The sequence below is a fragment of the Diabrotica virgifera genome, chromosome 10 (genome assembly GCF_917563875.1).
Source record: "Diabrotica virgifera virgifera chromosome 10, PGI_DIABVI_V3a".
Taxonomy (NCBI): Eukaryota; Metazoa; Arthropoda; class Insecta; order Coleoptera; family Chrysomelidae; genus Diabrotica; species Diabrotica virgifera.
The window spans coordinates 58738504-58764421 of record NC_065452.1 but is presented as its reverse complement, the minus strand read 5'-3'; the positions used below and the strand labels follow the sequence as shown (position 1 = coordinate 58764421).

The 25918-nt window shown below is 33.6% G+C and overlaps 1 protein-coding gene across 1 annotated transcript; it reads left to right on the top strand.

Moving 5' to 3' along the window:
- The first annotated feature begins 479 nt into the window (after positions 1 to 479).
- LOC114334481 (uncharacterized) lies at positions 480 to 25918 on the top strand. Its single transcript, XM_028284525.2, has 8 exons — positions 480 to 592; positions 4085 to 4279; positions 4834 to 5079; positions 9366 to 9412; positions 10106 to 10225; positions 10759 to 10911; positions 15195 to 15356; positions 24263 to 25918. The coding sequence occupies exons 1-8, from the start codon at positions 574 to 576 to the stop codon at positions 24596 to 24598; spliced, it is 1278 nt and encodes a 425-aa protein (XP_028140326.1). The 5' UTR covers positions 480 to 573; the 3' UTR covers positions 24599 to 25918.

The window sequence follows — 25918 nt, the reverse complement described above, 5'->3', positions numbered from 1 at the left end:
CAGTCTAGAAAAAAAGAATTCATAAGGCATTTCACACACATTATGATCGTTTATATAATTTTAGTTTCAAAATAAATACAATGTAGTCCCTTTATTATGGACAAAACGTATTGTCGAGTGGAGGCCACGAGAAGAAGCACTACGGAGCAGAGGACGCCCACTAACCAGATGGGCCGATGATCTGAAGCATGTTATCGGTAACTGGATGAAGCCGCACAAAACAGAAACAGGTGGAAAGAGCTGAGGGAGACCTATGTCCAGCAGTGGACGCGTACGGGTTGATGATGATGATGAGAGTCCTTTTATATTGAAAATAGTCAATTTATCAAGCGATTATTAAAGAAATAAAATTGAAATTTTAATACCAATAGCACAATGGGCAGGTACGGTACAGTACAAACATTATAAAGTTAAAATGTTGGGTAGATGTACCAATAACTGAAAACGAGAATTTGTTTTTTTTATTTAGCTTAATGCCTCGACAACTAATGACCATTGGCATAATTGTACTTAGTTGTTGAAACCCACTGAAAATGTGTACACATTGATCCATGTTTATTATTGTTTGAAAGGATGTTGAACAGCCTAAAAGGTATTTTTTTAATAAAAACTTTACATAACTACTACCTACAGTAAAACCTGTCAATAACGGTCACTAAAAATTAAAGATCTATTTGAACGGTAAATAAAGGTGGCCGCTATTGACAGGTTTTGCAAGCCGCAAACACATAAAAATATTTAGAACTTTGTTTATTTTATTAATGGAACCAAATATAATTCTATACATTAAAAGGAAAAAGTACTAAAACTACTTTAATAATAATACAAAACATAAAACTACATACTATACTAGGAAAAAACAGATGTTAAGCTCTTTTAAACTGTGTCAATCTTTGTTTGTTTTGCATTTTTAGCTTTAATTTAGGATTTAGAACCTCTCAGCTTCACATTTAAGTAAAATTCGAGACACATCCATAAAAATTTCACCAATATTTTGCACAATAAATAATTCTCCATGCCCTCAATTTTGCACACACTTCGCTCATATTAGATAAAGTAGATTTTGGAGTTTTACATTCATCTACATCAGCAGTTCTCAATGTGTGGTACATGTACCACTGGTGGTACATATCATTATTTGAGGTGGTACCTACAAATAACGCAAAAACAGCCAACATCAGCAACACTATATATTATAGTTAATTAGATCAACTGACTAGATAGGTATTTCAATTAGGTGGTACCAAAAATAATCAAAAATATTTGGTGATACATGACTCAAAAGGATTGAAAACCACTGATCTACATCACTATTGTCAGAATTTTTTCATCATTATCCCGCAACGAGAGCAAATTCATCCAAAGATAAATTTTCGTTACAGACTGTAGGAAAAAGAAGAGGACTAGGAGTGCATTGTCCTTTTCATCAAAATGTGGATTTTCTTGGATAACATCAGAGAAATGAGATACTTTTTTCCAACCAGCTGTATTAATAAATACCTAATCCAGAAAAGTGCATTGGATAAATGTATCTATGTTTATTGTAGAATTTATGCAGAATTTCTTGGTGTTCTGAGTCTTACTTTCCGCCTCAATTTCGGCCAACTGACTTTCCATGAATTTTCTCTTCTTCTTCTTCTTCTTAAGGTGCCTATCCGTTCCGGATGTTGGCGATCAGCATGGCTATCCTAACTTTGCTTGCTGCTATTCTGAATAGTCCGGTTGTCGATGTATTAAACAAACCACTTTCTCACGTTTTGAAGCCAAGATATTCTTCTTCTCCCTGGTCCTCTCTTTCCAAATACCTTGCCTTGAAGAATGAGTTGCAACAAGCCATATCTCTGTTCATTCCTCATAACATGGCCAAGATATTCTAGTTTGCGCTCTTTGATTGTGTTAATAATCTCGCATTCCTTGCCTATTCTACGTAGAACTTTAACATTCACCCACGAAATTCTCAAAATGCGCCTGTAACACCACATCTTGAATGCCTCGAGTTTTCTCAAAGATGCCTCGGAAACTGTCCAGGCCTCTACTCCGTATAATAACGTAGAAAATACATAGCATCTGATGAAAAGATTTTGGTAGCAAGAGGTAAATCGTGGCTTTTGAAAAGAGACTTCATCATTATGAACGCTGATCTGGCTTTTCCTATGCCATTGTTTATTGCCTATTGTTTATTTCACTTTAGTGGTCCCACTGTCTGTTTATGTTGGTACCAAGGTATGTGTAGCTGTCGTTGTCAATTAGTTGTTGGTTAACCAAATGGTTAATTTTCTCTTATGTTCTCTTAATATTGTGCTACTTTCCTTTCTTTTTTGTTCGTATATATCTCTATGCTCAATTTTATAAGTATCCACTGATTTCGTACTTTTACATTTTCTTCAACTGCTTCTTTACATTCTGTATTGAACCAGTCCTTCTTTCTTGTAATTTGCTTCGTCCCTAATGTAGTCTCCGCCGTGTGATTAATTGCTTTTTTTAATATCGCCCCATATTCGTCGATATCATCTGTTTCCTTATTAAGTGTGTCAATCCTTTTACCTATTTCTGCTTCATTCATTTGGATCTCTTTTGCTTCCTTCAATTTTTCGATATTCCACCTCTTATTCTTCTCTTTCTGCTTTCTGCCTTATCATTACTTTCATCTTTTGTCTCAGCTTTGCTACCACCAGGAAATGGTCTGATGAATCTCCGCATGCACCTCTGTAGCTTTTTACATCCGTTATTTTTTATTGTCTTCTTTTCGATATTAATATGTGGTCTATTTGTGACTCTGATTTTTGGTCTGGAGAAACCCAGGTGATTTTGTGTTTTCTTGTATGCTTGAACATTGTAGCTACTGATGATAAACATATTATTTCCTGTCGCCATGTTGCATATTCTGTGCCCATTGTCATTAGTTTTCTCATGTATTGTATGTTTGCCTGCTATTTGCTATATATAATCCTCCTTTCCTATTTGTGCATTAAAATCGTCTAATATTAATATCGGATCTTCTTTTGGTATTTTTTCTAGCTCTTCTTCCATAATGTCGTAGAAATTATCTTTTTCTTCCTTTTTCGCATTTTCTGTCGGTGCATAAACATTTAGTAGGGATATGTTTGCCGGTTTAGCTTCAATCTTTAGGTAGGTAGGCCATTATTTTGTTTATTAGTCTGACTTCCATTAATTTGTCTCTCATATTTCCCGTTACTATGAATCCTATCCCATGTTGTCCCTGCTTTTCTTCCCCTGAGAATATTAAAGTGCCATTCTTTTGATCTACTTGTCCTTTCCCCTTCCATCTAATTTCCTGCAATGCTGATATTTCTACCTTGTACTGTATCAAGAACATTTGAACATTTCCTAATGGAACTTTATAATGTGATGTGGCATTATCCAGGAAAATAAGCACGTTTCTATTTTGTTTTTTCATTTTTTGTCAAATTTATGCAGCAATATTGTCGTAATTTCTGTTATCATCCAAGCCTTCTTGTTAGAAACCCATTATAAGTGTAATTTGTCAATATGACTACCCTTAAAACAGCAGGAATTTATACTTTATCCAATTTCTAATGAATCTTCTTTCAAACATTTCATATTTGCACAAAGCAAAATAGTCAAACATTATTTTGCTGCCTTCTTCTCTGTACATTTTTCATTTTTTTAATGCAAATGTCTTGTTAGGCATGGCTTGGTAATAAACCTCTGTTTTCTCAGCATTGTATACATCTCGTGGATAATAATTCTTTAACATAATGTTAACTTGGTATTCCAGTCCTCTCTGTCGTCCAAATTAATATCTGCTGACTCACCACAATTTGATTTAAACATTATATTATGACGGTTACAGAAACATTCCAAACATCCAATTGATTCTGCAAAATTTTTCATCTTCAAACCATCCATCGTATCTTTTAAGTAACGGCCCAGATATTTGAATTGCTTTATTTCTGGCTTTTCAAAACCAATTATAGACGACTTGGTCCACTGCCAATCCTTGTGACTAACGATTTAGTACTTGATTATAATTGTTTTCCCTTTAATATGCTGTCAGCTATTAAAAAATATAATATAAGTAAGTACTATTTTGTCACTTCAGGAAATATTTCAAGAACGATGTTAAAAAATAAATGTAAGAAAGAAATCGAAAACATATTGCAAGAGGGAAATAACACTGTCTATGTAGCAGAAGATGTCAAAACAGATCCAGACAGAGTCGTTCCAATATATAACGATCAAGATTGCGGTAAGCCGCAAAAAAACAAAAAATCAGATAGGATAGCATTAGCCCCAGGTAAAAATAATTATAGTTAAAATATTGATTTCTTTCAAAAAATTTTTAGTTCTTTCCAGGCGCTGCCATATAGGCATTGAGGACATCTTTGTTATTAATGAAAGATATGAGTGGATAAAGGTATCATGTCGCATTTTTAAAGTTTTGAGTTTTGAGTAAATTAACAAAACGCGATTTGTATTGGAGCTTTTTTATTTTGTTTTTGGTTCCAATGAATGACTTAAAAAATAAATAATTTTAGGCTATTTTCTTTTGTTAAATATAATATTCAAAGGAAACATCAAGATTATGTGTAACTAAACTTTTAACTCCTGTATAACTCCTTTACTGTATAACTCCTTTTTGTGTTGTCAACAAAACCTTGAACACTGTTTAGGGGATAAATATGTCATTTATCAAAAATGTAACATAACACCTTTATTCTCTTGACTGTTAAAATATCCCATGTGTTCGTTTAGTTTGGATGGAATTAACAATTATATCGTCTCAACGTTAGTTAACCATTTTGTAACATAATATATGATTTCTTATAAACATAGAAAATTGTTTTTCAGTTCCAGAATCTGACTGGGAAAATAAGGAAAATTTTCGAATAAATAAAAAAAGTAATACGAATGAGGCTGGACCTTCTTCAAAAAATCAGCGGACAAATCTGAAGACGCTAACCTTAAACGAAAATTTTGAAGGATTACCAAAGATAGACGTTTCACCAATTATACCCAATCCGTTCTCTAAATACAGTATCAAAAAGACGTCAAGTGATGCTAGAATAGCCAAATTAATAAAACGACAAAGACCAGGTAAATAAGTAGCTCTAAAAGTAATATACGAAATTATACAATACAGCATTTTTTATCTGAATCCCAATATTGTTTAAGAGTCTACTACCACTGGCGAAGCGTCCATGTAACCACTGTTACCATTGGTAACAGTTAAAAATCTTGCAAATAAATATTTTATGACTACTATGAAATAATTCCATTTATATTTTTTACCAACAGAAATATTTGTTAATACGTAGTATGTACCTACCAAATTCAGTAAATAGCTAATTAGACGCACGAAAATATTGGCGAGATTACATGTGAATACATTTGAATCCGTTGCAGGGTTGCACGTTATTATATTCCGTTACCACTTCTAGTTCTGGTAACGAAAGATGATTCTCGCTATCGGTCGAGACTGAAAATTTTGAAGGAATGACGGCTCCAGAGACGGCGCGGGCACGCTGTGTATATCAGTATTGTCACCATTCTACAAAATGGTAACGTTAGTTTAGTAGCTATTCGTGCATTTGAATTTGAACATGGAAGAATGTTGCTGCGTAATCGATCAACTACTTGAAAAGTCATTATCCTTGTATATTTTTTTTATATATAATTTTGAAGAAAAAAATGAAATTATTGAAAATAGAAGATTTAAAATATATAAACACTAGTTTTCAAAATATGTTCTGTTCCCTACTTGTTTATTTTTGATGTTAATTTTATTGTAGGATAATCTGTTTAGTTTGTTTATTATTTATTGTTATACCTATTACATGCATATAATACATGTATACATAATTACAAAAACTTATATTTGGGAGGTTCAAAATAATTGTTATCTACTTTTTATGTCATATTATGTATAAGTTTTTAGTTTGTGAAAACTGTCATTATAGACAGCAGTGCGTGAAGGGTTTAAAGTGTGCGTGAAGTAACAATGTATTTTAAATGGGATTTACTTTTTCGCACACTTTCAATGGGTTTTTTGGCACACTTTCATATAATCAAGTATCCTTAACTTTCGCGTTGTCATATTTATGACAATATGAGCAATGACTTACAAGAGGGTAGCCGAACGTCCTGAAAAAACGATATTTTCCCGTTTTTTAACGATTTGTCCCGGTGTCCCGAAAAAGTCTCTCGGGACGCCTAAATGTCTCGTATTTTTTCTTCAATTTCAATTGTTTCTTCAATTTCGGCATTTTTTTTTTTATTATTATTTCTCCCTCTCTTATTACATTGTGGTCCAGTATTGTTCTCATTATTGTTCGTTCAAATTTCGGAATGCTATGTTCCTCTTTCTTATTAATCGTCGTTGTTTCCATCCCATATGTATCAACAGGTCTTATTAAGGTATTATATTATTTAATATTATACTTGTCTTGTTTCTCAACAGATTTCTAATCATTCCATATGTTTTTCTACCTTTCAGAATTCTTTCCTCTGTTCTCTCTTTTCCGGTTTTCCATATTGTTACTCCCAAGTAGCTAAAGGTGGATATAAGTTTGTCCTCCTTATGATTATTTTCAATATTAGATTAAATAATAGTGTCGGGGAGACAGAGTCACCTTATTTCACTCATTTATTTACATTTATCTCCTTAGAAGTTGTTCGTTGAAACTGATCCTTGCTTTGGTGTTCTTTAGGCTTACTGTTAGCATAATTTGTCTTAATATTTCTGGGATTCCAACATTCTCTATCTCCTCCATCATTTTCGTCCGATTGATTATATCAAAAGCCCTTTTAAAATCTATTAATATTCAGGGAATTTCTCTGTTGTATTCTCTAGATTTTTGAATTATTTGTTTCACTGTATGTGTGAAATTGTGAAATTAATCATCGACCTCCTTGGTCTGAATCCATTCTGGTATTCTCCTAATATTCGTTCAGCGCATTATTTAAGTCTCATGTTTAGTATGTTTGCTAGAATGTTATATGTGGTGTTTAATAAAGTTATTGCTCTTTAATTCTGGCACTCCTCCCGATCTCCTTTTTTTTTTCATATATTATAGGTACTATAATACCTGTGTTCCAATCGTCTGGTAGTCAGTTTTGTCCATAATGTGTTGTATTAGTTGGTTTATTTCTTTATGTAATTCTCTTCCTCCGTATTTTTTTAATTCCACTACTTTTTCATCTTCTCCTGCTGCTTTTCCGTTTCCTAGGTTTTTAATATTTGTTTTTGTACTTCTTCTGCTGTGAAAATTTCGACTTCGTCGTTATCTTCTACGGTTTTATTTCTTCATCGCAGTGTGCTTCCTTCTTCATAGTGAATAGCATTTTTTCGTAATATTCTTCCCATATTTTGCTGATCTGTTTCTCTTCAAATACGGTTTCTCCTTTCTGGTTTTTTAGTCCTCTTGTTTTGCTTGATTTAATGCTGGACTTATTTTTTGTTGCTCTGACTTTTTTGTGAAATTGCTTTATTTACTGTTCAGTTAACAACTGTTTTGTTCTGACGGATTGTTAATCCATGATATTCTGGCTGAGTTTTTTACTTTGTTTCGCAGTCTTGATCGTACGTAAATTACATATTCAAAGGTAAATTGAAAAGGATTTGTAGGTCCCAAATTAGCTAAAAGACCATGTTTCATCTTGCCTATTTGGATATCGCCCCAAACCCTCCTTGGCAGTGGCGTACCCGGAGAGGGGACTTGGGGGTTAAACCCCCTTTCCCCCAGGGCATATGAAAAATATATAAAAAAAGTAGAAAAATGTAACTTGTCTTTCACAAACAAAACAAATAAATACGCCAACCCCCCTCCCCAGAGAAAAATTCTACGCTACTGCTCCTTGGATGTGTCCCGTTTTTTCAAGTTTATGATCTGGTCACCCTAACTAACAACAAAATTTTTGACAGTTTTGTGGTTTGAAAGTAGTTAGGATTTTTAAATGTCAAAGTTCTAAAAATTGTAGAATAGAAATGAATTCCAGTGACGAAGAGTTACAGTTTTTTTATTTGTTTATCGTAGATAAAATATTGTATGAAACTGTGCGTGAAGTACGTTTTGCGAACTTACGCGATGTATAGCGTGCGTATTCTCTAAATATCGCGTGCGTTCGCAAAAAACATACTTCACGAACTGTTTCATAAATAACTATTTTTCAATAAGATTTTTTTACATCTAGTTTTGGTAACACTTTAGAAAAAGTCACGCTTCGCCACTGCTACTACTACATGTCGGTTTATAACATTCTCTGCCATTTTCCGACTTCCAATCGCCACTTCGTCCGGTTGTTCCATAGGTCCTCTTCTATGGCCCTTTCTCTCAGCTCTTAGTTTATTTCTTCGCTCCAACTTTTTCTCGCTTTACCTCGTTGTTTATCCATTCTTTGTATATGTCCAAACTAATAAGTTGTTTTGTTGATAAATCATACGTGATTGCTCGTTTGATTCCCATTATTTCTCCAATGCGTTCGTTGGTAATAATTATTTCTGTTCTAGATCTTCCTGCTGCTCTTCTCCAAAAATCCATTTCAGTTGCCCAATATTCTTTCCTTTATTTAGCATTATTCGTTTGCCAGCGTTGCCAATATTCTTTCTTTCAGTGATTTTAAAATTTGACGAAATAAGAATGGAAGAGATGGGTGAATATGTAGCTAAATTAAACCCAAATCCGACACCTGAAAGGGTATAAGGAAGAAAAGAAAGGGTATAAGGGAAGAAAGGGGAGAAAGAAAGAAAGAAAGAAAATTTGACGAAAATACAAAGGCTACAGCGGATAGCCTATGAAAAAATTATATTATAAATTTTTTGTCGAATAACGACGTTTCTTAAAGTTTATACGATTCCTTACGAGAAAAGCAATTGCAGAGATGAATCTTCAGTTCATAAAAATGACGTATTAACGTTATTTTTAATTTTTGGTATTATTTTAAGTATTAAAATTAGATTAATATCTAAATAAAAATACAACTAAAATGTTTAAAGTATATTTGTATCGTTGAAATCATAAAAATAGAAATATAACTTTTTATGTGCGTACAAAGTACGCACACTTTTTTTTCTATATTAATAAGTCCAAAAATATATACATAAACTATTTAAAAAGTCAGTACAACTATTAACTCACTTTTGTCTCTGTTCTCACAAATTTTAAAACACAGCTAAACAACCATAACCATAACAAACCAAAGCGGCGCCACAGCCGCCATATTGGATAATTTTTGACATGTCAGTTGAACACCCAATCCGAGCAAACGTATAACGCATCTGCGCCCAGTACTAACATTTTTGATGAAATCGCTCACATTTACATTCACTCCCTATAGCTCCTAAAGAAGTATAACTTCAATAATACATATAAATATTTTTATAGCTCGCTTAACAGACTATTTGGACCAGCCTTTCCAGGATATATGGCGTGTAAGTATTCATTTACTTATTACTTCTTAATTTTACATGGGTTTGCAAATTTCTTATATTCTCTTGGACCAATGTAAGACCGAAGGTAACTTTTTTCCTCACGATATTCCCGAATTGATTGTAGATAATTACGTCGTCATGACATTTTTTCAACACAGCTCTTTTTGCTCTTTTCCTTTTTATTTACTCCACTGCAAACATGTCGCCTATTGTTTCATTTTCTCTTACTTTTAAGTTTCAATAAATCCCCACTGTCAAGTTTCATTCTTGTTAGTTTTTAAATGTCTGTCTTCTTGTACATATTCCTTGCATAAACCATGTAACCATATTCCTTATCTGCTTTCTTTGCGATTTCCATGTCTGTGATACGTCGGTATTTCAAAGCTCTTGATTACAGCTTTAACCATTTAAGAGATTTTTATAAAAAAGTTAGAGGTTGGCCCATCGGCTCAATCGCCAACTGGAGGACCAAAGATTTCTAACAAAAAAATTAATAAAAAAGATTGTCTTAGCCCAAAACATTCCATTTCTCTGAAAGAATATTTGTTGCATTCAAGGCTTCACTTTTACCATCTTGCTTCTTGCTGATCCAATATCGAGCATTTGACCAGCCAGTCGGTTTATTGAAGCTAATGTTATTAATTTATATTTTGATGTACATTATACTTAGTAATCATTGAAATTACATTTCAGGATCATTTTCAAACATCACTGGATAGAGAACAGGAAGTACTTCCAGGTGATTTTTTGACGAGATTTGGAGTCAGTAATATGGACAGGGCGAAGTGTATTAATATACTACTAAAAATACAGGTTTGAATTTCATTCATTAATCAAAATCCAGCTGTATGTTGTTGTAAACTATTTATGTGATGAATATACCTTTTACTATGGACTTATTATCCAAGGAAAGGTAGAAGATCCAAGATCACGGGAAGGTCCCCAACAAGATGGATCGACCAAATTATCCAGAGACAGAGATCTTTGGAGGCGGAGAATACACGACATCACGATGACCACTACATTCCATCCGGGATCAGGATTGAAGAGAAAGAGAGAGAGAGAGCTTCATTGGCTGCGATCCTGTGCCATATGGACCTTCATGTAGAGATTTTCCCACCAGTCTTCATTTGGTATTCCCATCGTGATGGAGATCTTCTTCTTGATCTTCGGTCTTCTACTTTTCCTTCTACTACCACTAGTTCCATTGTTCCCATTTTTCTATGTGACTGATGTTGAATTTTTTTAATAGGCGTGGAACCGATCTTCAAATCTTAAATACTCCGTCTTGTCATCCCCTTCCCTATTATTGAAATATTTCATACGCAATTGGTGAAATGTTGTAGGTTTTTTATCATCTGCATGAAGAAATAGTTTATTGCAGTGTAAACATGTTTGACAGAATATTATTTTCAATAGAAATACCACAATCTGTATATGAAATAGTAGCTGTTACTTGCCTTTGGTTAGCGTCTAAGATGTCAGGACAGATAATGACGGTAAGCTAATTAAATACTTATTATAAATTATTAAATACTAATTATTTCCCATTGTCTCAATCCCATTTTCTCCAGATCTTCTTTGACTACATCTTCCCACCTTTTCCTAGGCCTACAGACCTTAGCCCATCTGGAATTTCCCAAAACACATTGTTTATAACGCGATTGTCGTTACTGCGTATCACAAGCCCTGCCCATCTGAGTATATTGGCCTTTATATATCTGACTAGCACTTCCTTTCCGAATAGAGACTCTACCTCGTTATTGTATTTGCGCCTGCGCCTCCATTCGTTTGTCACGCTGTCTCTGAAAGGCCATATATATCATTCGAACGATTTTACGTTCCCACACCAGCATATTATTATTTTCTCTTTTTGTTAGCGTCCATATTTCACTTCCATACACGACTGCTGGTCGTATTATGGTCTTATATATCTGGATTTTTACACCTCCTGCAAGAAGTTTTGACTTCATTAGATGTTGCATTGCAAAGAAAGATCTGTTTCCTGTCATTATTCACGTTTCAAGTTCTCAATCTATTTTGTTGTCATTGGTGACTATAGCTCCTAGATATTTAAATTCTTTAACCACTTCGTAGTTAATTTTATACGTAAATCGTTTATAGTACTAATGCTGATTGTGCAACCTCATCAGTAAAAGCAAGTACGATTTTTGTTCTCCGAGCAGCTATGTCTGGTTTGATTTTTGGATAAATATCTCGCATGACATATTCTAAGACCAAGTTAAACAACATGGGGACAACGGATCTCCCTGTCACAGTCCAAAATTTACGAAAAAAGCATTTGATATTTTCCCCCTATTCGAACTTGTGCAAAGGAGTTACTTATACAGTGTATAATATACACATTTGCGTTATCGCAATATATAAACAAATATATACAATATATTAAAATATTTACAAAATTAGTGATATTTTGTTTGTATTTATTTTAACCTTCGTTAAATGTACGCACACACACTTCTTCTTCACACTAATTTCTTCACACTAATTTTTTTTGAGGTCACCTATTGGCAAGCACTATTCTTTTAATTTCTTCGTTGACATTGTCAGCTTGGTCTAGTATGTGGATTATTGTCGCTGTATCCTAAGCAGCGATAAAAACGCTCTATTTTTTGTTGCACTACTAAAAAAAATTAGACTTACATTTATATTAATTCAATATAGTACTCTTATAAATAAACTTATAAATAAAGTATATTAATAAGTACTTATAATAAGTAAAATAAAATAAAAATACGAGATCCTTTGTCGAAGCTATATATAAAATTCCCTAAATAAGGGTTACATTAAATCACAGAACGTTTTGGGTACCAAAATCACTGAGCCACCAAAATGTTTTGGGTAAAAAACCTTTTAAATGTTGATTTCATGAAGTTGGCCCTTTAACTCCAATATGTGAGGTTTCAATCCTTAAATTCCAACCACTTGGGAAGAATCCTGTGTTACCCTGGGTAGTATCCAGGAATATTTGCAACATCTTCTTCTTCTTTTTATATAGACATTACTCTGTCTGTTTTTCAATGTGCCTCCAGTAAGTTGTCATTCCATCTTTTTCGAGGCCTTCCCACTGATCGTCTTCCTATTGGGGAATCTCGCCGTTCTTACTACTCTATTTGTTGTCATTCGGCTTATGTGGTCGTTCCATTCTACTCATCTGCTTTTCACCCAGTTATTAATGTTGTCCACCTTGCATCTCCTTCGTATATCTGCACTTCTAGCTCTATCCCACAGCGTCTTACCATCGATTCTTCGCAATGTTTTCATCTCTGCTGTTTCTAGCATTCTTTTTGTCCTTTCTGTATCAGGTCGTGTTTCTGCCGCCTATGTCATTATTGGTCTGATGACTGTTTTGGAAATTCTGCCTTTCACTTCTTTTCCGATATTTTTATTTCTCCATATTGTTTCATTCAGGCAACCTGCGGCTCTGTTTGCTTTATTCATCTGATCTTCCACTTCTGTTTCGAGCTTTCCGTAGCTGCATAGTATGATGCCTAGATATTTAAACTCCATAACTTGTTCTATTATTTGACCCTCCAGCTCTAATTTACACCTTATTAGATCTGCTGTTATAACCATGCATTTAGTCTTTTTTGGGGAAATTAACATGTTAAATTTTCTAGCGGTTATATTAAATTCGTGCAGCATACGTTGTAAATCATCTTCACTTTGAGAGATTAGTATTGCGTCGTCTGCATAGCAGATTATTTTAAGTTGTTTTTCTCCCATTTGGTATCCTTTTTTTGTTCTTACTTTTTTTATTATTTCGTCCATGATCAGGTTGAATAACAGAGGACTCAGGGAATCTCCCTGTCTTATCCCATTGTCAGCTTCAATTGGGCCAGTTAGTTCCTCATCTACTTTTACTTTTATTGTGTTGTTCTGATAGATATTTTCGATCGCTTTAATTATTGCTAGAGGTACCTCTCTTGCATACAATAAATGGATAACGTCCTTTAATTTGACCCTGTCAAATGCCTTCTTAAGGTCCACGAAACATAAGTATGCCGGTTTGTTGTATTCTAACGATTTTTCTTGAATCTGCCTCATTATAAATATAGCGTCGGTGCATGATCTTCCCGACCTAAAACCTTGTTGTTCTTCTGCTAATGTTATAATTTTATTCAGTTTGTTTGTTATCACTTTGGTCGTTAATTTTAGTGTTGTGTTTAATAAATTAATTCCTCTGTAATGCTCCGGGTCCGATTTTTCTCCCTTTTTGAAGAGAGGTATTAGGATGCTTGATCTCCATTCTTGTGGTATTCTGTTTTGTTCTATTATTTTTTGGATTAGTTTTAATAATTGTTTGGTCAGGTCTTGTCCTCCATACTTTAGGAGTTCATTCGATATTCTGTCCTCTCCTGGTGATTTTCTATTTTTTAATTTCCTTAATGCTTCCGTTACCTCTGCTTCTTCAATATTTATTTCTTCGTTTGTTGTCACTTCAGGTGTTGGTGGTTCGTTATCTTTAGCAAACAGAGATCAAAAATAGTCTGCCCAAGTTTCCTTCTGAATGTGTTTCGTTTTTATTAGTTCGTTCATTTCTTTTCTTTGTCCTCTGATCATTCTCCATATTTCCTTTTGTGTTCCGTAGAAGTCGTGTTCCATCTGTTTTAAGAAACTCTCCCAGTGTTCTCTTTTTATTTTTCTGACTAAAGTGTTTGTTTCGTTTCTAATTCTTTTATAGTGGTTGTATGCCTGTTGTGTTTGTTGTGTTCTGTATTGTAAAAAGGCTTTCATCTTTTCTTCGCATTTTATCTTCACTTCCTCTCGAAACCATGGGGTTTTCTTTTTTGATATATTGGTATTCGTTACTTTCCTCTCTCCAAGTGATTCTGTTGCTGCGTCACGATTCTGTTTGCAACATCACTAAATATAATTAAAAATATGTATGTTTTTTTCATCTTACTCAGATTTGAGTACCTGAAGAAACTGTCTTTCGGTCCTTTTCCTAGAGGAAAATAGGGTAGATACGTGGCCTAAGTGTTCTTTATTTGCCTTCTTCTATATTCGTCGTCTCTTGTGCTTATATATTGTAAAAGCCGGAGATACGGGATGCAGCCAGAAAGCAGGTTCTTAACGAAAAAGTCTTGGATTTAAATTATTGTTTATTATTTTTATTTCAATTATTCTAATTGTATAAAAGTAGTAACCTTTGCGTCTGGGGCTTTTTCGTCTTCCTCGTATTACGAGAGATGTCGCTGTTTGCGTCTCAAAAGGTGAATTCATTGCATCGCGATGTTTTCCCTTATGTAGGCAGGGTTGGTCGATTTTGTTTCAGAGTTGTGACTGCATAGCTCCACCGAAGACGCATGGATGCAGAAATAGCTATCTGGAGATGGTGGTCCAACTCTGAATCAAATGAAAACAAAAACTGCCTTTATCTTAAAAATATGTAGTATATCATAACAATTTTCAACATTTAAAGGGTTTTTTCCCCAATCATTTTGGTGGCTCAGGCATGCACATTATTGGCTTTTAGTAACACTGGTGATGTTTTTTAATCCGAAAACGTTCTGTGATTTAATGTAACCCTTATTAGTGACTTTTACAAAGGATATCGCATTTTTGTGCTTTATGGTATACAGCCAGCTACAGGAATTTTATTTTCCTCGAGGATTTTTAAAATAAAATAAAGTATAAGTCGAAACTGACATTGTCTTTCTTGATTTACAAATACATACTATTATCAAGTATGTTTTGAAATAGTAATTTCATAAATTTTTATTATTGTTTTTTAATAATTTTTATCATTTTTTTTTAGCCAAGCAATATTTTAATGATGTGCTCAGAAACATATATATCCAAACAAATGATACACATGGAAAGAAAAATATTGAAAATATTAGATTTTCGCATTCCGCATATAGAACCTGTATTTTTTGTCGAATATTTCTTTTTAGAACTTCATATTACACCATGTTCGGTAAGTTTCTTTTTCTTCTTTAGGTATTCATGTACAACAATATACATCAACAAAGACCCATGTAAACCCAGAGCAGAAAGTTTAGCAACCAGAAAAGCATGGTTGAATTGTTCCAAGGCTTTTGAAAATCGATATAGACAGGATATCTCGACATTTTCGATAGGTGCTTCATTCACTGCTTGTTCCAATTTATTAATGATCAGGACTGTTTGAGTCTGATCTAGTTGACTATACTAGGGATGTGTCTGTGTACCACCGCCATTCTGTATACTTTTATGGCACTGCTATAGTGACCCTAGAAATCTCGAAGTTTCTTTTTACCTCCTCGACTTTTCTGTCCCCATTTTGGTTTTGTATGGCTTTACTGTGATCCACGCCACAGCAGCCATTTTACCTCTATTTTGATCTTCTTCTGTTGAACTCCAGAAATTCGTTCTTAGGTAATTGACACAAGGTATGTTTCTCTTGGAACACCTTGTGGCTCAGTATCTAATCGTTAACCATATACTAATCGTAGGTATACTTAATTCAGTCAGCTGTCAGCATTTCGTTTTCCACTATCTTCTTCTTCTTCTTCTTTTTGTGTAGGCATGACTCTGTCTGTTTTTCAATGTGCCTCCAGTAGGTTGTCATTCCACCTTTTTCGTGGTCTTCCCCCTGATCGTCTTCCTATTGGGAAACCGTCTCTCGCCGTCCTTACTATGTGGTCATTCCATTCTACTCTTCTGTTTTTCACCCAGTTATTAATGGTGTCCACCTTGCATCTGTCGTATATCTGCATTTCTAGCTCTATCCCATAGTGTCTTACCATCGATTTTTTTGAAGTGTTTTCATCTCTGCTGTTTCTAGCATTCTTTTTGTCCTCTCTGTATCAGGTCGTGTTTCTGCCGCGTACGTCATTATTGGTCTGATTTCCACTATCTTAGTATCTAAATTGACATATACTAAGGATTTCCATGATTTTAACTGTATTCCATCATTTAACCGTTCTTTCCAGGTCTTTCTGTTTTGCCAGTCCCCTTCCTGCAGATTGCTTCGTCCACTTCATCTCTAAAAGATCATCGGGGTCTGCCTCTCTTCCGTCTTCATATCGGGCTCCACTCTATTATTCCACTTATCCAACGTTATTGGTCTACTCTGCATCCTCTCCTTATGAATTAAGTCTCTGTTGCTCTTATTTTATTTTTGGTTTTCTTATTTATTATCCAATTTTTACACCCATAAGTAAGGATACTTCTTATTATGGTGTTGTTGTTACATTCTTCTTTTTGTTTTTATAGGTACTGATGTTCTTTTCGACAGTACCTATTAAATTTTCGTATGCAATCTCTTGTTTGTCCTAGTCTATTTTTTATATCTTCTTCCTTGAAACCTAAATACTCGTGCTTGTCTGTTCCTTTAATTTGTTCACCTTCATTTATTTCCACTGCTTCATTTCTGTATTCTCCGTTGTTAAGTATTCAGTTTTCTTTAGGTTTATTTCCATCCCATTCTTTGTATATTCCTAGCCTAGTTTTCTTATCATAAAACTGAGATCATCTTCGTCTTGTGCGACCACTATTTAGTCATCTGCAAAACTTAGGATATTATATAAATTTAGATATATTCGTTTCTTCCTGGTATTCCCATTCCCAGTGGCGTAGCTGATAGGCCCGCAGGGCCCGCAAGACGTCGGGGCCCCTTAAAGCCTTCAAGCTTAATACTTCTAATTTCTCTAAATTTTGGACCAAAACATATTTTCCTAATAAGCATCGAAATAGGGAATTTGGAAGAAAGTAATGAAGCGGGTAACTCTTACTCTTTCCGGGTGCAAGGTGCAATTTAGCGTTTCGTGGGCATGTTGGTAGTTTAGATCAGCGTTTCCCAACCGGTGGGTTGCGACCCACTAGTGGGTCGCGGGCGGATTTGAGATGGGTCGCGCCGTGGCTCTTACAGTAGCTGAGTAGCGTACAGTGACCGTGTTCTTTATTTTCATGGGTGAGAGATGGGTCGTGAATATGAAAAAACATCAGAATGTGGGTCGCCAGACATAAAAGGTTGGAAACCACTGGTTTAGATGAAAGTGAATTCCAAAAAGGTAATTTTTTGTCGGTGGTTCTTTTACTAGCTAAATATGATCCTGTTTTAGCTAAATTAATCGATAAAAACAATAACTTAAACAAATTACTTGAGCCACCAAATACAAAACGTAGTTATAAATTTGTTGGCTCAGGAAATTGAAAACAAATTTATTAATTTAATTAAAAAAATTTGTTTTTATTAAATAATTCTTGATACCACTCAAGATATTTCAAAACACGATCAGCTTAGTTTTATTTTCCGGTATGTAAAAATAGCTTGCGATGAAAATAATTTACCTTCCAAAGAACTAGTGGCGGCCGGTCATGGTCGGCAGGGTCGGCAGTGCCGACCCACACATTTATATAGATAGATTTTTTTAATATTTGTATCTGTGAAGTAAAAAAAATCTGTCAGATAATACAGACTAAATTTTATTCATGGTTTTTAAAAGGATTTGATCAATCCGAGCGTTAAGTGATCCCTGCGCATAACAGACTTCTCAAAAAATGAATGATCCGAGCCATTCATCTGACTTTTCGGCTAGCCGTACCTAATTCATTCGTAGCACTCCGTAGCTTGACGATTTACGCGTAAAACTCAACGAAATAACAAGTCGATGAGTAAGCGAACATACATTCTCTCCGTAGGCAGGTACGGCATATTTAAATCTGCCGGTCGGTGTTTCATTTAGCATCGCCAGATCGCATCGGCAGAAATTGTCAAAAATAATCACGCCCTTTTACGTCGTTTAATTTATATTGTAATTTTTTTAAGTTGTCAGGAATTATCATTTAGTGGACATGATGGATCGAAGCATTTGTTAAAAATCAAAGTAATTATAGAGAAAATAATGAAATTGTTTTATAAATATTTACTTTCTGATTCGAAGTGTATTCGTAATACAGAATGAACTAATACATATACCTAATCAAATAGTTACCTTTTGAATAACGTTATTGAATCTGAGATTTAGAAAACCATTTGCTTTTCGCTGGAAGTAGATGAAACTTCTGATTATCATGTCATTCAGTGGCGGCCGGTCAGGGTCGGCAGGGTCGGCAGTGCCGACCCACACATTTATAGATATAGATTTTTTTAATATTTGTATCTGTGAAGTAAAAAAATCTGTCAGATAATACAGACTAAATTTTATTCATGGTTTTTAAAATGATTTGATCAATCCGAGCGTTAAGTGATCCCTGCGCATAACAGACTTCTCAAAAAATGAATGATCCGAGCCATTCATCTGACTTTTCGGCTAGCCGAGCCCAACCATCCGTAGCTTGACAATTTACACGTAAAACTCAACCATAGATTTAAGAAGCCCGAGATGTAACATGAACCTATTTTAGATAGCTGTGAGAATGTTGCCTTGTTTCTAAACAGAATCGCTGGGGTGGGGAGCTTCTACATAAATGAAACAGAGTTGGATTCAGAATAATTAATAATATTTATTAAATTAGTTTCGAATATAACACAAATTAATATACACTTATTTAACTAATTACACTAATCGTATTGACTAATCACAAAAAATAAGAAGTTATCTTAAATTTAAAATTAATATTTTAATGTATGATATGGTATGATATGCACACGTTTGAAATATACTTTGTTTACCGTATCTTTATAACATAAAGTTTTACAATAAAAATAATCAATGATCAAAAACTAAAAAATATTTTCATTGTCCAGAAAATAATGTCATTTTATTATGAATAATTCTTTTAATTTTACTAGTATCTATAATTGTCTTATTATAATGATGAATTCGGACGTTAATGTAGGTGAAAATTATTAATTTTAATAAATTGGAATAATGTAACTCTAAAAAGGAATAATGTTTTAAGTGGTTGTTTAAGTTCCTAAAGAATGATTGTTCTGTTAATTCTTTTAATATTTGGATATTAACAATATTAACATTAATACGTTCATTAAGGTTTATGTAGCAGTGTAGCACTTTTTCTGCAGTAGAGCAAATAATAACAACATCTTTGGATGGATAAGTTAAATTTAATGTATCTGTTTGGTTGATGAATTATGTCAACAAGTCTGCTCGGTCTCCTATAATTGCGTTTACACAATCTTCACATTTCAAAATTCTCGATATTTTATAAATGACATATCCTGAAATGTATATAATAACTTCTCTCTTGTAATGTGTAAATGAAAAGTTCCTTAATTGAAGTGATATAAAATTTGTATTGGATATGTCATCGTTATCATCAACACATTCGTCTTCAACAATTCATTCTCTGCCGCAAGACTTTTTCAGGAGCCATAACTGTAATCAGTTCTAAAGGAATTCAATTTCCTCTAAAACTATCCCTTAGTTCTAAATGTTTTAACATTTTTCTATAAGCTTTCTTAGACTGTTTAGCAGTTGGATTATTGTTATAGCCCCCCATTGATCTAATTAATCCCAAAAAAAAAGTTTTTTTGTATTTATTTTGTATATATTTTTGTAATATTTTTTTAAGTTATATTTATTATATTACATTGCATTAATATAAAACATATTTAGAGTCAACAACTAACAGACTAGGTACGATATCTTGAGCATATATTTAAAAAAAAAATAAACAAAGCAATACAATGCTAAAATAAGTAACTCGGTACTTTTTACAATTACAAACAATCTGGCATAATACCACCGTGGTGTCGAATGTAAACAAAGCGGCATTGGAATTTGGAGCTTCGGACATTATCGGCGGTTCTCGTCACGATACGAAGTTAATATCGACACCAATTGGTGGAATCGCTTAGGTAGGGATAAAGAAGAATTTGGCACGCTCCGCAATGAACGATGCAGGGTAGCCGATTTGTACATAATTATCAGATTTTAACATAATTTTTATGGCATTCTGATAATAAATATTTTTTTAACATAATTGATAATTTTAACATAATTTTATACGGATAGATTTGGCAATAGAGTTTAGTAAATTTTCAAGAATTCTTCAGTTTGTTTGCATTTATTTGTATTTACTAGATTGCGACTTGCGACACATGTTCAGCAGATACAGATATCAATTTTATGACCACCTTTGTTGTCCTTTTATATTTGATTTTGGGACTAATGTACCTACCTGAATAGTGAATACTATTGAGGATTGTGGTTTTCATATAAAAAATATCATTAACATCAAACTAAGTAACTTATGGATTAAAAAAAATGAAGACAATTATTGCTTTATAAAAAGCCGAGAAAATACATTTTTTCACGTAAACCGATTTTGAATTTTGAGTGATTTTTATGATGAATGATGATTATTGATCATCATATTATGACGAAGGTAGTTTATTTTTGAATACTTGTACCTATAATAGAAGTATAATAAAGTATCATTTTTTTGCAATGTGATAGCAAAAGAAGTAAAAAATAAAATCAACCGAAATTTGACGATTTCTACCGAAAAAATAGGAGCAATTCTACTGAAATTTTGTCCAAGTTCTGTGGTTGGCGATAAAAATTTTAACATAATTTTTGGCAAAATCTGATAATTTTAGCAACCGCTTAACATAATTTCATATCGTGACATCGGCAACACTGGAACGATGTTACATCTCGGGTTTTTCATTAATCTAAGAACTCAACGAAATAACAAGTCGATGAGCAAGCGAACATGCATTCTCTCCTTAGGCAGGTACGGCACATCACCGACCTGCCGGTCGGTGTTTCATTTGGAGACATCGCATCGGCAGAAATTATTGTCAAAAATAATCACGCCGGTTTACGTCGTTTAGTTGATATTGCAATGTTTTAAAGTTGTCAGGAATTATCATTTAGTGGACATGATGGATCGAAGCATGTGTTATAAAAATCAAAGTAATTATAGAGAATTAATAAAATTGTTTTAGAAATACTTACTTTCTGATTCGAAGTGTATTCGTAATACAGAATGAACTAATACATATAATCAAATAGTTACATTTTGAATAAAGTTATTGAATCTGAGATTTAGAAAACCATTAATTTGCTTTTCGCTGGAAGTAGATGAAACTTCTGATTATCATGTCATTCACAATTATTATCAATTATTGTTGTTCGATACGCGTTACGTGGTAATATTTTTATGAGAGATTTTTAGGTTTTAGAGACGTGAGTAAAAGCAATAAGGCAGAATATATTTTTGGTGTTTTAAAGAACAGATTAAAATTTTTTGATATCAAAAATAAATTGGTAGGGCAAACTGGGGCAATCTTATGACGGCGTTGCTGTGATGTGTGGTGAATTGAATGGTCTCCAGTCAAAAGTTAAAATTACATATTGCATCACAAGCTTTATTTACTCACTATTATGCGCATATAATGAATTTAGTTTTGCATGATACGTGTAAAAAAATAAAGAATATCGTCTTTTCTTGCCAGTTTAGCTCACCTAGACGGATTACTGCTTTAGAACAAATTTGTTTCGAAAAAAAAGCAAACAGTTTGTCAGACGCGATGAAATTTTAAATCTCGATTAGTTTTATCTAAGCAAATTATCTCTGGTAGTTTTAGTATCTGTAGCAGATTTTCGTGAACAGCTTTTGGAAGTTTTTGATTTTATTATCGAAGGCGACGATTTTGAAATTGGCGATACCTTGATCCGTGAAGCAATCGGTTTGAGAACTTTATTAAATAATTACTCTTTTAATATTCTTTTAAATATTTTTAAGACAGAGTTTGCCTAAGATATTCATTATTGTTTAAAATCAGTCAACTGACATTATTTATTCAAAAAATAGAATACGAAAGCTGGTGCAAAATCTCAGAGATTTTCGTAATGATAGTAGTTTCCAATATATACGCAGTGACATTTTGGATTCGCTTGATATTTCCGAACCATCCCAAAAAAGACAACAACATGGTACATCTCTCGAAAAACGAGTAGGTATATCTTGAAATTTTGGATACCTACTAATATATGCAAATAGATACTCGTTTTTCGAATTTTGAAGATTTGCAAATTTTTGACCTCTTTGACGATTCAAAATTTAAAAGTTACCTTCGCCAAAGAATTTCCAAGATATTTATTATAACAAGTTAGGTACTTAAAAATTATGCCGATCCAAATATTTTCAGAAAGTGGGATAAGTTACAAAATATGTATGTATAATTCTATGTAGTAAGTACTGCAATTCATTATAACAAACTGTTCATCAATTTTCTTATCATCACTACCACCAATTTCTGCCTCAAATAAACGGGATTTATCTTGTCTCAAAAGAATCAACACGTATTGTCGAAACACCATGAAACAAGAGAGAATGTATCATCAGAGAGTACATCAAATAAAAAAACAAAAAACAACAAAATCTCCTATGATGATTTAAGCCTTTTAGTTTGATGGTATACCTATATGAGGAGACAAAAAAAAACCTTGCCGACCCTGTCTCCAAGGCCACGAGCCGCCACTGCAAAGGAGAACTTGTTGAAAGTTTTTTGGGATTTATTTGCATATTAGACCAAAGTGCAGAAGGACTTGTAAATTAAATTTTAAAATTTATACAATCAAAGCACCTTTCTGTACACAACTGCAGAGGAAAGGGGTATGATAGGGCAAGCATTATGAGTGGTGTATATTCAGGCGTAAAAAGGAGCATAACTGACATTGAAAAAACAGTTTTCTATCTTCATGTGCATCCCATAATCTGATCCTAGTGTTGAATGATGCCGTTGCTGGTACAAGAGTTGGTTTTTTTAGTGCAAGTATTAAAAGATGGAATCTACTACATAGGTAAGTATATTATGTACTATTATCACTTTGAATTCATCACGTTTGCCAACCTTAAAAATGTTATGTGAAACCCGGTGGTCATCCAGACATGATGCAGTTATGGCTTTGCGTCGAACTTTCCGACAAGTAATGAAATCTTTAACAAAAATTTCATTGCTATCAAAAAACTATGAAAAATTAGAAGCTAATGCATTATTAGAGCATATGAATAATTTTGAATTTGCCGTTAACATTACTATTCAATCTAAAGTACTTATACTAAAATCACAATCAAGATGCAGTAGCAGTAAACAAACCGAGACACGTTAACTGTTACAAGGAGTACTCCTGAATCATGATTTAGAATGTATAAAATTTGTAAATCATCATTTGTGATTTAAAATGTATAATCCATTGTAAATCATGATTCAGGAGTGCTCCTTGTAACAGTGAATGTATCTCGGTTTGTTTACTTCTACTGCATCTTGATTGTGAATGTATTATAGTAACTTTATTCAACTAACATCAAAACTTCTGCAATCTGAAACGGCAGAGTTTACGGTTTTTCAACTTTTTCAAAAAACTCGTGATAATCTTCGAGAAATGAAAAATTCGTTATCTGAAATTTTAGCAGAAGCAGCAGGAATAGCAGAATAGTACAGATTAAACCGGAATTTAAAAATGAACGGAAAAAACGTATAAAAAAATTACGATGAGCTCAGCTGCGACGAAAAAATAACAGCAATGTAGCAAAAAAAGTTTTGAAGTTAATGTTTATAATTGTCGCGGGGGGCCCCCAATCTTCAGCTACGCCACTGCCCATTCCTTCGTAGTTTCTTTTCCGTGGTTTCAGGGTTATTTATTTATTTCCAGGAATATTTTGAACAGGTTAGGGGGTCTGAAGCAGCCCTGTAGCAGTCCCTTTGTTGTCTTAAATGGACTGCATATTATATTGCCCGTTTTAATAGCTACTTTGTTATTCTTGTAGAGTGCTTTTACTTCTTTTATTAATATTCTTGAAACTTCGATGTCTTCAATGGCTTTCCATAGCTTAGTTCTAGGTATCGAGTCATAGACCTTCTTAAGATCTACAAAAGCCAGATGGGCGGAGTATCTAAATTTAACATATATTTTTTTATTTCAGAAACTCTACGCATCCACTTATTTCATATTAGACTTTTCAACATTCTTTGAGGAATTCTCAAACTTTTTCCCCAGCGAAATTGCAGCAGGTTCCATATTGATAGCAGTAAAATTATTTCACAAAGACGAGCAACAAGAGGTTTTGAACTATTTGAAAAAAACAATACCAAGGGGAACGTTAGCAAGATCTCACCAATTTCAACTGAAACTCCTCCAGTTCATGTTTACGGTGGATGAAAACGTGGTATCTAAGGTTTTGTTAGCGAAATATAAGAATTGTGTATGGCTGTTACCTGTCGAACGAAGTACTGAAAATATTCCCATGGTTAATCTATAGTTATTTTTGACTATTTTAATTTATACAGGGTGTTCCAGAAGTAGCGGCTCGGTCGAATATCTCGCGAAATGAACATCCGATCGAAGAACTGAAAAATATAGGTTCAATATTTTTCAAAAATCTATCGAATGATACCAAACACGGCCCCACAGTCCACCCCTGGAGGTGGGGTGGGGTAACTTTAAAATCTTAAATAGGAATCCCCATTATTTATTGCAGATTTGGATTCCTTACGTAAAAATAAGTAACTTTTATTCAAGACATTTTTTCGAATTATGGATAGATGGTGCTATAATCGGAAAAAACGATTGATCCAGATACAAGTAAATTATAGAAACGCTTTAATATCTCGAGAAATAAACTTCCAAATGAAAAACCAAAAACATGTGTTTAATATTTTTCAAAAACCTAGGGAGTAACACTAAACACGACACCCCACTCCATTCCATGGAGGTGATGTGGATGTAACTTTAAAATGTTAAATAGGAACCCCCGTTTTTTATTGCAAATTTGGATTCCTCATAAAAAATAAGGAGTATTTATTCGAGACATTTTTTAGAATTGTTGACAGATGGCGCTGTGATTAGGAAAATACTAGTTATTAACGCCATCTATCAACAAATCTAAAAAATGTCTGGAATAAATGTTACTTACTTTTTTATGAGGTACTCAAATCTGCCATAAAAATGGGGATTCATATTTAAGATTATAAAGTTACCCCCACCCCACCTCCATTGGATGGAGTGGGGGTCGTGTTTAGTGTTATTCGATAGGTTTTTGAAAAATATTAAACCATGTTTTTTTGTTTTTCATTTGGAAGTGTATTTCTCGAGATATTGGACCGTTTCTATAATTTACCTAGGGTATCAGGATAAATAGTTTTTTCGATTATAGCGCCATCTGTCCACAATTCGAAAAATGCCTCGAATAAAACTTACTTATTGTGCTTAAGCAATCATAATCTGCAATAAAAAACGTGGGTTCCTATTTAAGATTTTAAAGTTTCCCCCACCCCACCTCCAGTGTGTGGGAGGGGGTGTCGTGTTTGGTGTTATTCGATAGATTTTTGAAAAATATTGAAAACATATTTTTCAGTTTTTTGATCCGATGTATATTTCGCGATATATTCGACCGTCCCGCTGCTTTTGGGACACCCTATAGCTGTTGTGTATGTTAGTTGTGTTTCATTTATTTTTTTTTAATTTTATTTTTAATTGTACGAGGACTGAGAATTTTACCAAATAATTATTGAATTGAATGTAGTAATAGAATAGCAAAATTATATTTTTAAAACACTATAACCGCTATAACTTTAAGCAT